At 38.8% G+C, this 16,965-nt stretch overlaps 1 protein-coding gene across 1 annotated transcript in view; it reads right to left on the reverse strand.

Moving 5' to 3' along the window:
* The window catches only part of LOC139143672 (uncharacterized), a 78,747-nt gene that overhangs the window by 15,945 nt on the left and 45,837 nt on the right, over positions 1 to 16,965 (reverse strand). The window contains exons 3-9 of the mRNA XM_070714182.1: positions 7,315 to 8,380; positions 6,783 to 7,010; positions 5,788 to 6,030; positions 3,734 to 4,582; positions 2,780 to 3,022; positions 1,954 to 2,187; positions 27 to 1,574 (exon numbers count right to left, since the gene is read on the reverse strand). Coding sequence (XP_070570283.1) covers positions 27 to 1,574; positions 1,954 to 2,187; positions 2,780 to 3,022; positions 3,734 to 4,582; positions 5,788 to 6,030; positions 6,783 to 7,010; positions 7,315 to 8,380 — 4,411 coding nt within the window. The remainder of the gene's footprint in view (positions 1 to 26; positions 1,575 to 1,953; positions 2,188 to 2,779; positions 3,023 to 3,733; positions 4,583 to 5,787; positions 6,031 to 6,782; positions 7,011 to 7,314; positions 8,381 to 16,965) is intronic.

The raw sequence follows: 16,965 nt of genomic DNA on the forward strand, positions 1-16,965 counted from the left end.
ACTCAGGAAAATGACTAGAAACTCACCGGATGATCTTTGCGAGGATTCCAAATCCTTTGAGCCGTCATTAATTGTGATTACACACAAAACTTTCTCTTCGATGGCTCTAAGGTAAGTTTTCCCTTTTTCCTTTGCGAAAAGGTTTTGAATTCCTGGTTTGTCTGATGTGTATGTGTGCATGATTACACCATTGACCATTGTCTTGAGAGCATCTTTTGTGGCTTTGATGTCTTCTTCGGTACCTTTAATTGTTATAGCGCCAACCCTTCCTCTCACATCCATGGTCATCTCTACATCTCGCAGTCGTCCTTGTTTCAATTTATCGAGTTCTTCTTTTTCGAATTGGAAAAGGACTTGAAGCTTTTCACGGTCCCCCTTTAGTACATCCTCGATTATAGTGTGCGTTTTGAGAAATTTGACGATATCTTCTTCTATAGTAGCAAGTGATGACTTGAAGGAAGTGATTTTGACGTTCAAAGCATCGTCCTTTAAGACAGCTATCTCTGCTCTATGATCTGATTTCAGTTTGTTGACCAACATGCCCCATTCATTCTGATGAAGAACAACTTCTGACTGCGGAGGTATCTTTATGATCGTTTCATCTGCACTGTCACGAATTATCTCTACTGCTGCTTCTACATCGCCTCTCTTCACTGCCGTACAAAAAATGTCCTGTTCTTCAACCGAAAATGCGGCTTCAAGGTTTTTCTCCAAAAAAAATTCATGAATTCTACTGGAAACTTCCTCTGATGACAAAAAATCAAACAAAGACTTTGACGGTGGTGAGATTCTTACGGCAGCCATTTTATTGAAAGATTCGAACATTTTTAGTTTTGCACCATCAACATCATCATGTGTTCCACGTAATGTTATGCTCTTACTTTGTTTATCTAATGAAGCATTTAAGTCTGGATATCTTGTAGCGATTGTCTCAACGAACTTGCAAACCATCAGTTTCTTGATATTCAACTCGTTTAATTGTACGGTTTCATCTTCCTGCCGCCTTTGCTTTTCAAGTTCTGTCTCTATTTCATCGATCACTTTCCGAACCAATAATTCACTACTTTCGACGTCTTCTACCAGTCCAGTAAGTATGACACAAGTAGTCTCATCATCCCATTCTGGCTCTAAACCTTCAGTTTTTGCGCCCAATACCTTGTGTTTGACCTGTTGCCAGATACCCTCATTTACGGTCATCGGTACAGTTTTGAACCGCTTCATGTATTCACAGAGTGTGTCTCTGACTTCTTTGGACCATGTCTTCACTACTGCATGGACATTTGGAGTCTTCACGGATAACGTCGGGTTGATGACCAAGGTGTCTCCTCCAATGTAGTTAACCCAGTCTATTTGACTGTGCTGTTGTGACATCTCTTCGTCCAGCTCTTTCATGTATGACGTCTTGCCTTTTACGTATTCAAGAAGTTTTGCATCGTACGAGAATGGAAGCGGATCAGGTAAAGAAGGAACTGGTTGTTCTGTACTTACAACATACCCTATGCTCTCATGAAACGGCCCAACTTCCACCTGTACGTTATTAATTGTGTGCTTTCTTGGCAGGACAGATTCAATCACTGTAATGTAAGAATTGGTATTCTGTAATAAGCATGCAATAATTAAAAAACAACTGATATGCAACAAAAAACGATCTAAATGAAACAAAAATTTATATACGCATGTACAGGTTGAAGTAATCACTTTCGTTTGCACATAGTTTAGACACCTTCGGAAGGTTGGAGAGTCAAGTATATTTCGTACTCTCTTGTGTGTATTTTAATCAAGTAATGCACTTTCCTCTGATTTCCTGATTGCAAATTTTGAAGAATCTCATTTATTACCGTCTTCCAATTGGAATTCTCCGTCAACATTAATTTCCAGATTTCCTAATGCCTTACAAGAATATTTTAACTTCAGGTAAGGTATTATGATACAAAGGGGTTAAGTTGTATTTACCTTTATAATTTTCAAAGAAAACAAGTGCAGAGTTTCTTTCGCAGTCAACTTTTACTTCCAAGACTTCACCACCACCACTCCGCCTGTTTTCAAAGTATAATAGAATCCCATCCTTGTCGGCATTTGCAGGCAGGCCTTTGACAACTATACAGTTTGATATTTCAATTGAAGAAGCCGTCAAGTAAGTGCTCTTGAATTTCTTCTGATTAATTTTCTTGATGACTTTGTCTATGTCTGAAAGAACATATATGAGAAGGTCACAAGTATTGATTGGAACGTATAGTGTTTATTAATAGGTAAGGACACGTCTAAATTGCATTTCCTAGAGATGAATCAAGACTATTTGGATATTGTATTTCAATCGCATGATGAACTTTTCTGCTGTCGGGATGTTTCCAATAAGAAGTAAAATAGGAAAACTGTATATAAAATAATGGAATTCCAAGCTATCAGTGAGCAAACGATGTGTGAACCATATTTCCGTAGAGTACTGTAGTGTTCTTGGCCGAGACATTGAAAAATTTGACATATGTTAAATGGTATCGATACCATGTTGTAATTACTTCGACTGTCCAAGTCTTTCAAGTCTCATTTTATGGCATGAACTGGACCATGGGAGTGTTGGGGATTACGAAAAATGGTGAGACATTCACAGGTTCACCAAAACATGCAACGGACTTGAAGGGCTTGCCAGACACAGACCAAACAAAACATTGAATGCCAGGTCTCGGACTATAGATCACCATGAATACAAGATATTCCATATTTAAATGGCAATACAGAAACAATAGCACATTATTATTTGATGATAAAATGCGTATCATACCTGTCAATTCTTCTTGATATCTGACAAGCACTCTTCCGACTGTCTCGCCAAAGAACAACATGGGTGTATCATCAATACCGGTATAATTTTCCAAGTACATTTCCAAATCATTCTTGCGAACTTCATCTGGCAGTCCGGTCAAGAGCAGGCTTCTCCTATCCATTGGAAGGATTTTCTTCTCTTTAACTGTCAGAGCGACGCCATCTATGGCATGCTTTTCTTTTTTTAGCACTCTCTGAGTTACTAAGGACACCAAGATGCACATTAAAAAGGATACAAAGAATGACAGTTCTGTCATATTTTTGAAGGTTGAGACAGCATTCAAACACGAAGTCATTAACACATTTACTTTGCCAAGAAATAGTTCTATAGGTTTTACAATAAAGAATCGATTCTGTAATCGTACTTAAATGACCTTCACAGCAAAGAATCGATCGACCTTGGTATTCATTATAAGCTTATGAAACTTTCATTCTGTACAATACCTTCAGGATCTTCAAATATGACGACTAACTTGTCATCCCTATGTTTAATGCTTCGAATAGGGCCTCCACAAGATCGTTTTTTGCTTTCAAAGTACAATACAAGGGTATCTTCACTTGTATCCTCAAAGCCAGATACTTCAATAGATGCCTCAGCTGTCTTCTTGTTAACTGCTGTATTAAAATATTAGTTTTACTATTACTTTCATATTCCACATTATACAGGAGCGCAGGCTATTCTATCCACGTAAAATGTACAAACGTACATATACACGTGCACGCCCATCCATAAAAAATGTAACCATCAACATACTTTCCATCCCACCGGTTCAGCCGCGATACTTCAATACTATAAAAATACCTTGATACGTACGACAGCTATATTGGAGTTTGATTACCGAGGATAAACGTGGCTCAAAATATGCAAGAAACCTTATAATTGACAACAACTAGTAACTTCATGAATCATCACCATTCGCTCTCCCGTAGGCAAAGTCTTTACTGCTCTGTCTGTGGTCCTCGTTGTCCTCTTCAACTGCTTTGTCCACTTGTATATCTTCTTTAGAAGGAACTTCATTTTTCAAGGTTATATCTTTTTCAACTTTTGGTGTAGACTCACCTGTATTCATCGGATTTTCTGCCGCCATTGGCATCATTCCAGAAGGACCTGGCAATCTTTTATCCGCTGCCAAATCCACCAGTTCCTTGATATTCAAATCGTTCAATAGTTCGGTTTCACCTTCCTGCTGCCGTTGCTTTTCAAGTTCTGTCTCTATGTCATCAATAACTTTTCGGACAACGGTTACACTGTATTCGACGTCTTCTACCAGTCCAGTAAGTATGATACTGGTAGTCGTATCATCACATTCTGGCTTTAAACCTTCAGTTTTTGTGCCCAATACCTTGTGTTTGACCTGTTGCCAGATACCCTCATTTACGGTCATCGGTACAGTTTTGAACCGCTTCATGTATTCACAGAGTGCATGTCTCACATCTTTGGACCATGTCTTCACTACTGCATGGACATTTGGAGTCTTCACGGATAACGTCGGGTTGATGACCAAGGTGTCTCCTCCAATGTAGTTAACCCAGTCTATTTGACTGTGCTGTTGTGACATCTCTTCGTCCAGCTCTTTCATGTATGACGTCTTGCCTTTTACGTATTCAAGAAGTTTTGCATCGTACGAGAATGGAAGCGGATCAGGTAAAGAAGGAACTGGTTGTTCTGTACTTACAACATACCCTATGCTCTCATGAAACGGCCCAACTTCCACCTGTACGTTATTAATTGTGTGCTTTCTTGGCAGGACAGATTCAATCACTGTAATGTAAGAAATAAAATACCGCAATAAGCTTGCAATAGTCATAAAATTGTTATGCATCAAAAACGACCTAGATGAAACGTAAAATTTATAAACGCATGTACAGGTTGAAGTAATCACTTTCGTTTGCACATAAATTCGACACACGTTCGATAGGTTGGAGAGTAAAGTATATTTCGTACTAATCTTGTGTGTATTTTAGTCAGGTAAATGCACTTTCCTCTGAGTTCCTGATTGCAAATGTTGAGGAATCTCATTTATTACCGTCTTCCAATTGTAATTCTCCGTCAACATTAATTTCCAGATTTCCCAATGTCTTACAAAAATATTTTAACTTCAGGTAAGGTATTATGATACAAAGGGGTTAAGTTGTATTATTTACCTTTATAATTTTCAAAGAAAACAAGTGCAGAGTTTCTTTCGCAGTCAACTTTTACTTCCAAGACTTCACCACCACCACTGCGCCTATTTTCAAAGTATAATAGAATCCCATCCTTCTCAGCATTTGTAGGCAGGCCTTTGACGATTATACAGTTTGATATTTCAATTGAAGAAGCGTCAAGTACGTGCTCTTGAATTTCTTCTGATTAATTTTCTTGATGACTTTGTCCATGTCTGAAAGAACACATATGAGGTCACAAGTATTGATTGGAACGTATAGTGTTTATTATTAGGTAAGGACACATCTAAATTACATTTCCTAGAAATGAATCAAGACTATTCGGATATTGCATTTCAGTAGCATGATGAACTTTTCGGCTGTCGGGATATTCCAATAAAAAGTAAAATAGGAAAACAGTATATAAAATAATGGAATTCCAAGCTATCAGTGAGCAAACGATGTGTGAACCATATTTCCGAGTAGAGTACTGTAGTGTTCTTGGCCGAGACATTGAAAAATTTGACATATGTTAAATGGTATCGATACCATGTTGTAATTACTTCGACTGTCCAAGTCTTTCAAGTCTCATTTTATGGCATGAACTGGACCATGGGAGTGTTGGGGATTACGAAAAATGGTGAGACATTCACAGGTTCACCAAAACATGCAACGGACTTGAAGGGCTTGCCAGACACAGACCAAACAAAACATTGAATGCCAGGTCTCGGACTATAGATCACCATGAATACAAGATATTCCATATTTAAATGACAATACAGAAACAACAGCACATATTATTTGATAAACCAATGTGTATCAGACCTGTCAATTCTTCTTGATATCTGACAAGCACTCTTCCGACTGTCTCGCCAAAGAACAACATGGGTGTGTCATCAATACCAGTATAATTTTCCAAGTACATTTCCAAATCATTCTTGCGAACTTCATCTGGCAGTCCGGTCAAGAGCAGGCTTCTCCTATCGATTGGAAGGATTTTCTTCTTTTTAACTGTCAGAGTAACGCCATCTATGGTATGCTTTTCTTTTTTTAGCACTCTCTGAGTTACTAAGGACACCAAGATGCACATTAAAAAGGATACAAAGAATGAGATTCTTGCCATATTGTTGAAGGTTGAGACAGCATTCAAACACAAAATCATGAACACATTTAATTTGCCAAGGAATAGTTTAATGGATTCTACTTATAAATTAATCTATTGTGTAATCGTACTGAAATGACCTCCACAGCAAAAGAATCGATCGACATTGCTCTTCATTATAAGCTTATGAAACCTTCATTTGTACAGTACCTTCAGGATCTTCAAATATGACGACTAACTTGTCATCTTTATGTTTCAAGCTTCGAATAGTGCCTCCACAAGATCGTTTTTTGCTTTCAAAGTACAATATAAGGGTATCTTCACTTGTATCCCCAAAGCCAGATACTTCAATAAATGTCTCAGCTGTCTCCTTGGTAACTGCTGTATTAAAATATTAGTTTTACTATTTCTACACCTTCAGTGGATACTTTCATATTCAACATTACACACATGACCGCAGGCAATTATATACAGGTAACATGTATGTACAAATGTACTCATACATATTTACACATACATGTTCACATCCTTCCCACACAAATATACATCCATTGACATACATTCCATCTCACCTCTCCCCCTGAAATGTCTAATACTCTAAAATACGTTTATAGGTACGATTACTATATTAGAGTTTGAATACTGAGGATAAACGTAGCTCAAAATTTTGCCAGAAACCTTATAATTGACAAAACGTGAGTAACTTATGAATCGTTACCATTCGCTTTTTCTTTTACAGTGTCTTCACTACTTCGTAGGTGTTTATCTTTGCCCCTTGTATTTTCCTCGTGAGTGTCTTCTTTGACTGAAGCTTGTCTTTGTAAGGTTATATCTTTTTCGACCTTTGGTGTAGACTCAGCTGTATTCACTTGTTTAATTGTTGGCATTTGCATCATTCCAGAAGGGCCTGGCAATATTTTCTCTTGTGCTGGAAGGGTGATAACTGCTAGAATAGAATCAATTTCACTATTATTACACCTTAATTGGATCTTTCATATTCCATATTACAAAAATGAGTGCAGGCATTTGTAAACACGTACAATGGATGAACAGATGTACACATACATGTACATGCATCAATTCACATACTTTCCATCCCACCTTTGCCTCCTTGATTTTTCTATACTACAGAAATACGTTGATAAGTACCAGAGTTTCATTAAAGTTTCAATAACTACGACAAAAGTAGCTCAAAATTTGCCAAGAATCTTATAATTGACACAAATTTTAGTAACTTAGTGAATCATTACCGTTCGCTCTCTCTTGAACAATATCTTCACTACTCCGTAGGTGTTCTATTTTGCCCTCTTCCACTGCTTTTTCCACGTGTTTTTCTTTTTTGGCAGGAGATTGACTTCGTAAAGTTATATCTTGTACAACTTTTGGTGTAGACTCAGTTGTTTTCACAGGTTTTTCCTTTGCCATTTGAATCATACTTAGAGGTTCTGGCAATATTTTTTCTTGTGCTGAAAATGGTTGATTTTGGTGTGGACGTATATTAGGAGATCCCTTTTCCAGGTCAAAACCGTCTTTAAAGGGTGGCAAACCTTGGTGTTGATCATGATGTTGAACCTTTTCTGGATGCTGTTGATGATATGGTGAGAAGGGTGGACATGGGCCAACGCTTTGATAGGGCATATGCCATAGCTGATTCGGCAAGAAATGTGCTTGGCCTAAAAATTGCTGATAGGGGTATGGTGGCTGCTGATGTGACCGTTGATAATATGGCCCCATGAAGCTCCCTTGACCAGGTTGTGGACAGGGTGGTCTGGTTTCTGACCATTCGGTATGAAGTGGTCGATGTTGCTGGTGGTAAATGAATTGTTGTTGCTGATGCTGCTGCTGTCGTTCATGTTGATGATATTGGTGTTGTTGTAAATTGTATTGCTGTTGCTGTTGCAGTTCTTGCTTATGATACTGATTAACGTGATCTTCAGTGAATTGGGGAGGATGGACGTGAGGCTCTTGCGCCAGATGTTGCTGGTACAACAGATGCTCTTCTCGTTGTTGTTGTTGTTGTTGTTGTTGTTGTTGTTGTTCTTGTTCTTGTTCTTGTTCTTGTCCATAATGATGATGATGATAGCGCTGCTGCAACTCCACTGGTTGCTGCTGATAAGATAGCAGTTCATGTTCCTGTAGAATGTTTTGTTGCTGCACGTACTTCATTTGTTGCTGATCCTGCAGCTGTAGCTGTGATGGACGTTGCTGGTCTCGAGCTTGTTTGCATATCGTGTATTTTTGGTGCAAATCTATTGACTCATCATACGATGGATAACACTGTTGTTCCATATTCTTCTGACCAGGAATAACTTCGTACTGCAATTGAGATTGCAATAGAGAAGAGTAGTATAGAAGGTTGGGGTTCTGGACCATAACCAATACTCATACCTCATGTTGCATTTTAAACCCCTACCACTATTTCATTTTAAAGGAAAGGATGATAAAGATTTTCAGAAATGAAGGCCGAGCAAAATCGCCTGAAATCGGTCACACTCAAGAGAGTTGCAGAGCATGACAAGATACGAAGTTATTGTATATGATGAACAAATTAATGCCTCTAGACCTAACGGAAAGGGCATACTATTCTGTAAGGCTAGAGACTGTTTTGATACACAAGGCATAACTTTAAAGCATAAGGTAAAAATAATTTGCCTAATTTTAGGGTTAACCTGTCATGACCTTTGACCTGTGATCTTCGTCACTTGACCTATGACCCTTTCTATACTTTTGCCTAAACTTTAAAAAAGGCAATTTTAAGTATCACCGTAAGAAACCATTGACCATGCTTGTATGCTGTAACACTTGCAAGTGATGAACTCAACAGAGTATTTTGTGGAGAGGTGCACGGAGGAGTTCTGCAGTGTTCACAACTACAGAGCAATTATGGAGCTGTCATTATTTATGACCTTGGGAATCTGAGGGGTTCACTAAAAAACTCATAGATAAAGGGAAAGGTTGTTCAAAATGTGGAGAGGAAGGAGAGGGCTACTCATTACGTAGTAAAATTGAACCTCTCAGATTGCACCATTGAACACATCATTTTTTAAAAGTTTTGATGCAAAAGGGCGATATCTCAACCTCGTGCTCTCCCCCTTGGGTGTCCTTTGCCATTTTCAAATAGTCCTTTTTAGTAAAAAACATATTGGAAACCTCCCTCAGATTGCACAAGATTGAACCTTTGCGCAAATCAATTTCTCAAAAATGTTTATGCAAGAGGGAAACACATCCCTCTGGCACTTTCCTCTTTAGCCTTTTGCATTTTCTTCCCTTGCACTTTCCAATTCTCACGCTGTCAGATATCTTACTGAAAACCATGCAATAATAACGATCCAAATTAAAGAATACTATATTGTTTGATAATGATCATAAGATGTGCTTTTATATATACCGTAATTTTTGTTGTGACACTGAACTTCATTTTATTGGTTTCACCTTTTTCAGCCATCATGAGGCAACTGATGATAATCTAACAAGATAAACCAGTATTTGAAAGGTCCTTACAAGCGCTGTATTTTTGTAAATATTACAAATTCATGAATTTATAGACACGTCACTTTTCTAAGTTGCAGCTCAGTCAAAATTTCTGTATTAGAGAAGTGGTTACACAAATTTGTTATGGTTGGCCGGGGGGTACTCAAAATTTCGGAATATCTAATGTCATTTGTCCGCCCCCATAATGACAGCTCCCTAAGATATAGCAGTGCCGGCAGCCACTATATGTCTGTAGGTGGGCGGTATTTAATATCCTGTCTCTTTGTTTGAGGTGTGGGTACCACAGAGACTGTACAAGCTTGTTGCATCAAGAGAACAGGATGTTAGCCTTGGGAGCAGGAGGACCACAGGAAATAGAAGGGGGCTGCATGGACCACTTGTTTGGAGTCCAACTCCCTACAGACCCTGGAGCGGCTGCCATCTAAATGCTGCCTACTTTTTCTTTCTATGGCAGCAGCCTTGTTCGTTGCTGCCATCACACTCACCTCCTCGGCCTTCAGCCTGTACGAGTAGCCAAGAGGACGGCCCGGAGGAGAATGAGGATAGAAACAAATCCCTCTACATAATTTATGTTTTGATTTTAAACCCAATACTGGAATTTCCGGATATTTCCAAGGAACTTACATTCCAATCCACTGTAGTGGGTAGGATCAACCAAATGTTACTGATGCACCGGAGGAGAGGGCAGAAACGCATGGTAGCATTCGAGCACATTTTGTACACAATAAATATTAGTGTGATGACCAGCAGGACTAGTATTGAATCGCTACTTTTTCAACTCACAATGCTCCAACCGGATGTACCTCAAAGTTGGTAATGTGGTTATAGTGATAATTAAGTTGTTCAGGGTACAGGATCTTCGAACATACCTGCCAAAATTAATCCTCGCCCAGATCTCACACAAATACTCTACATCAGAAACAAAAAGACAATAAAATCAACCAACAAGCTAAGGCCAGATATTATATTATATTTGGGCTCACCATAACCGATATAGTGAGGGTGATAGAGTTTGGTAATGTGAGCTAAGGTCAAGGACAGTCCAAGCACAGAAATTTGGATTACCATGGATTGGGCCAGATTAGGAAAATAACGAATAATGGGGCCTGATGGAAAGCAAAGAGTTGTGTTACATGAGAGAAAACGAACAAAAAGGTGAAGTCAGCACTTTGCTTTGAAACGAAATTTATTATGAGAATATTCTAGACTAATCAATCTCAGGTCATGAGAGTTGGGGAAATGACCTACAGAACACAACCCCTCTTCAAAAAAGAAAATTTTTCAAAGAAAAAACTTGCTTTTACAAATGTGATATTAAAACTGTTAACAACTACAAGAGAGACAATCTGCACTTGAATTGTCTCTGCCCTTGATAAGTCAAATGTCAAGGTTAAACTTCTGTAACATTAAACTCTATCTTAACAATCTCTGACTTTTGCCTTTTAATTCCTGCGGATAAACAAGAGGGTTGTAATCAATATAAACCACTATTGACTGATTTGAAGAAGTAACATATACTTAAAAATTCTGTAAAGCTAATAGCAAAGATAAACACTCTTTTTCAATTGTAAAGTAGTTTCTCTGGGATTTGTTAAATTTGCGTGAAAAGTAGCAAACAGGGTGATCTATTCCATGACTATCCTCTTGCAATAAAACAGCACCAGCAGCTGCACCACTAGCATCTACAGCTAATTTTAATGGTAAACTGAAATCTGGTGCAGACAGGACTGGAGCACTGTCAAGTATGGCTTTAAGTGTAGTAAACAAGTTTTACTTTCTTTTTAAGTGTATTAGTGAAAGGCTCAGTAATTGTAGAGAAATTTGGACAGAATTTTCTGTAGTAACCAACCATACTAAGAAAACGCATCAATTGTCTCTTGCGATTTGGTATTGGAAAACTTGAAATGGCACTGAATTTGGCATAAAATGTGCACGGCGAACTCCACTTACTCCAATAAATTCATGGTTCAGCAGATATTTAACTTCTTCCTGGAGATATTTCGCTTGCATTTGATTCGATCTGTACGGATGTCGTTTCACAGGCTGATTGTTGCCGACAACAACGTTGTGATAAATGATGTTTGTCTTTGCTGGAACGTCTTGGAACAAATGTTCGTATTCGTGGATAAGTTCTTCACCTGTTGCTGTTGTGAAGGCTTGAGGTGTGTCAATTTCGATTCAAGATTCTCCAGGATTTCTGAATTCTGGAGCTCGACCGAGCCGAGCTTTGAATTTAGAAAATTTTCACTCAAGTCAGTTTCACAATCGCCACCTTGATTATGGTTTGAACTGACTGCACTGACAGGTTATCTTACAGTAGGATTATGTTTATTTAAATACGGTTTAAGCATATATTTATGTAGCATAACTGATTTTGTTTTTACCTGTCGGGTGTTATGTGACGTAATTACAATCGCTCAATTCCTTATCAATAAGATAATGACAAAAATAACGAGCGTAGAGTGGTTTGCAAGACGAACAAGAAATTTTTGGCAGGGTTCAAACTTCAGTTTTGAGGTGTTTGTATCGCATTTTACTTTCATGGACTGCTGAGATGACTCAAGGTTTTCCCTGGCTAAGTTACATGCATTTGTAACTTTTGTACTTAATTCTGATACATATTGCTAAATATTCAGACAATAATTATCGTCTGATAGGAATTTCCCTTTAAAGAGCTTAAGTGGGTCAGGGACTGTATGTCAAATTACAAGCTCAAATGGGCTAAAACCTACAGACTCTTGAATTTACTGTCTCTAACAGCAAAGAGCAGAAAATGAATTGCTTCATCCCACTGCTTCTCTGTGTCAAAACAGTAGGGCATAATCATTTTTTTCAAAGTCTGATGAAATGACTCGAGAGCACCCTGACTTTCCGAGTGGTAGGCGGAGGACCTATACTGTTTAATGCCTGGCTGATCCATGACTTGTTGAAAAATTCCAGACATAAAGTTGGAGTCTTGATCGGACTTGACATATTCAGGAAGGTTATATAAAGTAAAAAATTGACTAAAGCTTCCACTTTAGTCTTTGCCTTTATATTATTCAGTGGTATGGCTTTTGTGAACCGAATATTTGCACACATTATTGTCAACTTGTACTCATTTCCTAAATTTGTTTTTGGTAAGAGCCCAACACAGTCTATGAGTATCCTACCAAATGGTTCTTGAAATGCAGGAGTTGGCTGTAAAGAAGCCTTTGGAATGGTCTGATTTGGCTTTCCTACCATTGGACATGTGTGACAAGTTTTACAGAAATGTGCTATATCCTACCTGAGATTAGGCCAATAAAAATGACTGAGGATTTTATGATAGGTCTTCCTGACTCCTAAATAACCAGCCAAGGGAGTTTCATGGGCCAGGAGCAATATTTAGCACGATATGACTTTGTAACCACAATTTGATGTTTTATAGCCCAATCGTCATCAACTAAGACATCTGGAGGTGTCCATTTACGCACGAGAATACCAGATATCGAGTAATAACAAACAGGACTTTCTGAAGTTTTAGTTTCGTCAACAACACTGTCAAATAAACACAACATATCTTGGTCTTTGCATTGTTCTGCAATGAGATTGGATCTAGAAAATGTCTGACCTTGGTCAGCAGAAATTGTACTGGAAGTTTTGAATCCACTAGGAATAACGGAATAATCCGTATCAAACGCTGTACTGAGAAAGGTGTCATTTAAATCAACATCTGTGACATCATTTTTGAGAATATTTTGATTCTCAGAAGTTTGTTTTGACATGGCTCGAGTAACAGCACATACTGGATACATGAGGGATTTCTTGCTCAATTGGCTGTGGATCCTGATCTAAACTAGGTTTATCCGTTAAAAGTGCGTTTGTAATGACCTTGCCCCCTCCACGGTCGTTTCCAAGGAGTTTAAAAGGCAAAAAGGCCTAATACCTAAAGTCACAGATCCATAAACAAAGTTCGAAGACAAATAGGCATTATGGAGAGGAACAGGAATGTAGTCATCACAATCTACTCCCTAAACAAGAACTTTAGAACCTGAAAATGATTTTTCAGAAAACGGCAGGGTATCTGCCAACAACAAAGACTGAAACAAAAGAGAATTTGACAGGGGTAGCAGAAGACAAATCACTAGAAAGTGAGATAAAACTATCGTGAATAAAAGATTCTTGAGAAGAATTGACCTTGACCTCATTAATTGTGGATAAGAAGGGTTTAACCTCAGAAAATGTGTTCCACACATTATTACACTCTAAATGAGATGATGAAGAAATAAAGCTGGTGGGCTTAGATCCACTTTGACCACTCTTACCTTCACGTTTTCTTTTCAATTTGAAACAATCTGACATTAAATGGCCATCTTTCTTACAATAGTTTCAATAAAGTGTACAAAATTGTATGCCAGAAGGAGATTGAGACTTGGGATCTAATGACGTGGGAGTGTTACTTGAATTCTGTGAACTATTGTCATTTGATTTGCTACTCTCCTTTGAAAAATTCTACGATGGAAAGGAGGAGTTACATTTCCATGCATATTTTTGGTATGAGGTTTTATTGGTCAATTAATAATCGTCGGCCAAATTTGCAGCAACCTCCTAACATATCTGCCTTTTGTTCTTTGATAAATGTCTTGATGTCACTTCCAATACACCTTTCAAATTCCTCAATCAAATAAGCTCGCGTAATTTTCATGATTATGACTAACCTTTTCAGAAGAGCACCAACGATCAAAAAGTTGTTCCTTTGTTCAAGTCAATTCAACATAAATTTGATCTTTCACTTTTCCAAGGTCCCTAAAAATCTGACGGTAAGCTTCAGACACCAACTCATAACCCTTGAGGATTAATTCCTTTACAAAATCATAATCTGAAGCCTGAATTACTGACAACTGAATGTAAATTTCTCTGGCTTTATCCATCAAAGCACTCTGCAAAAGCATATAAAAGGACTTCCTAGGCCAATTCAGCCGCTCAGCAATCTTCTAAAAATGAAGGATATATATATCAATATGCTTTTCTTGAAAGGGGAACTAATCTGAAATGCTTAGTGATGTCAAAATTTTCTGAAGTGAACTTTTCCTGATTGTCCAAGCTCTAAACGTTTCATTCCAACGTGTAGTCTATGTTCTTCTAATTGTCTTTCCTTTCTTTTTCCTCTCTCTCTTTCTCTCTTTGTCGTTTTGCCGTTTGTAATTCTTTTTCTCTCTTTCTTTCTTCCATTTCTAATTATGTTTCTTTCATTTGTCATTCTAGTTTCTTAATCTCCGAATTTGCCTGTATTTATATTTCTGATTTTTTGAGTTCAAAGGAAGACTCAGGCTCATTATCATGCAAGATGGCTTCCTTAAATTTGCCAACTCTAACTGAATTTGTGACAATATTGTACTGAATTTCCTTCTTACACAAGGATCTTTTCACTTCTACTTTAAGGTAATTGGCAGGTGCAATGAGGTTGTCTTTTTGAGGGAATCAAATGCATCCTGATTAACACTGTGGCGACCGCTTCCTTTCTACTAAGGTTTGCACGACCTCGCTCAGCGTGATTCGCACGAACATCTGGTTTTTATCAATAACCAGACGATCTGTTCTCTCGAGAACGATCCATGAAATATTGGGCAAAGTGAGAAAATGCTCAATGTGTAGCAACCTGGGGTGTTTGTTATTTACATATGAAAGAAAAAATGCATTTCATGAATTTATTATCTGAATAGAATCATGAAATACATATGAAAAATGAAGTGCGAGTGAATGTTATTTGTCATCGGCGGTGTTTACTGTTTCTCTGCCTGGGAAACATGCGTCCGTTCGTGTGACCTCAAAGTGTTTACACTGTACGCAAACATTAGAAATTTTAGACGGCACATCTGTTGCCGCTGACGTCAAACATTGGTTCGTAAAGCTCATCTCTTTCCCTCGCTTGTATATTACAGGCAGTGAGAAACCACGATGCAACAAGAAATAGAGCGTAGACAGGAATACTACGAAACGAGTATTGCCGGTGGTACCGTGAACAGACCATACACAGACCTATGAACTGGTAATTTCGATCTTTTACCGGAGTTCATTGGTCCAGAGCCGGGGCTTATCAACCCTCTGCCAGATGATGCTTCAGAAGTCGAATGGTTTTGCAAATATTCGATGAGGATCTGATAAGATTCATTACCCGATGCACTAATCGTTACGCTAGACAGAGGAGAAGGGCAAATGCGAGGAATGGCAAAGATCGGCCTGGACACCGACGACGGTTGTCGAAATGAGAGCATTCATTGGAGTGATGGTGCTATTCGGAATTTGCTGGCAGCCTGAAATCCAGCTGTATTGGTCGGACCATGTTTGCTTCGGTCATAATTTCGTCAAGAGAACTTTTTCCCGTGATCGCTTCAAGCTACTGATGCGATATTTATACTACAGCACACAGCCGTACTGTGCTCGTAACACAGCCATGTATACAGCCCAAAAAATAAGTGAGAAACGGGATAGAATGTTGAAAGTACGAAATGTCATTGATCGAGTGAATGCAAACAGCACGATGTGTGAGCTGGCGATTGACGAAGGAGTCATCCCCTACCAGGGCCGCACAAAGAATGTTCTCTACAATCCAGCAAAACCGCACAAATATGGAATGAGAGTTTACACTCTCAGTGAGTCCGCCACGGGTTACGTTTTCAACGACGAAGTCCATCAACCTGTCGCTGATAACTGTCATCACCCGCTTGATCCCGATGCTGCAGACGACCCCCGAGTTTTCAGGGGAAACAGACCTGGGCAAGTTGTTTCCTGGCTGATTCGACCTTACTATGAGTTAGGACATCATGTCATTATGGACTCATATTACACTTCTGCCCCGTTGTTTGACCATCTCTACGTGCATAATATTGCTGCCACGGGAACCTGCAGGATGTACACCTTAGGTTTACCCAATGAAATAAAAAATGCCGCAAACTATGATCCACAAGTCGTACCGCCTGATGCTGACGACGAAGAGCGATGGCCACGTGGTAGTTTCTCAGTATTTCAAGACGGCGCAATGACAGTATGTGCCTGGAAAGACACAAAAATGGTGAAATTTATGAGCACGGCAGTCTCTGCACGAAGACCGAATCGAGCGCTAGTGAGGCGTCGATGTAAAGATAAAAGAACCGGTGCTTTTGAACGAATTGAAGTAATATGCCCGAACGTTGCTGTAATGTACAATCAGTACTTCAGAGGTGTTGACTTGACCGATCAACAGCTGGCTTACTACACGCAAGGTCGATCATCGCCACGGTGGCACAGAGCTGTTTTTTACCACAAGCTGAACAAGGCACTCATGAACACTTTCCACATAATGGCATCAGTTCATGGATACGGTCAAAGTGGATCGAGATACAGACGTGAGCTCATGTTTCGCGCCCAAGTAGCAAAACAGCTGATCGGTAATTTCTCCTCTCGGCAAC

This window comes from Ptychodera flava, chromosome 11, assembly GCF_041260155.1.
Source record: "Ptychodera flava strain L36383 chromosome 11, AS_Pfla_20210202, whole genome shotgun sequence".
Classification (NCBI taxonomy): domain Eukaryota; kingdom Metazoa; phylum Hemichordata; class Enteropneusta; family Ptychoderidae; genus Ptychodera; species Ptychodera flava.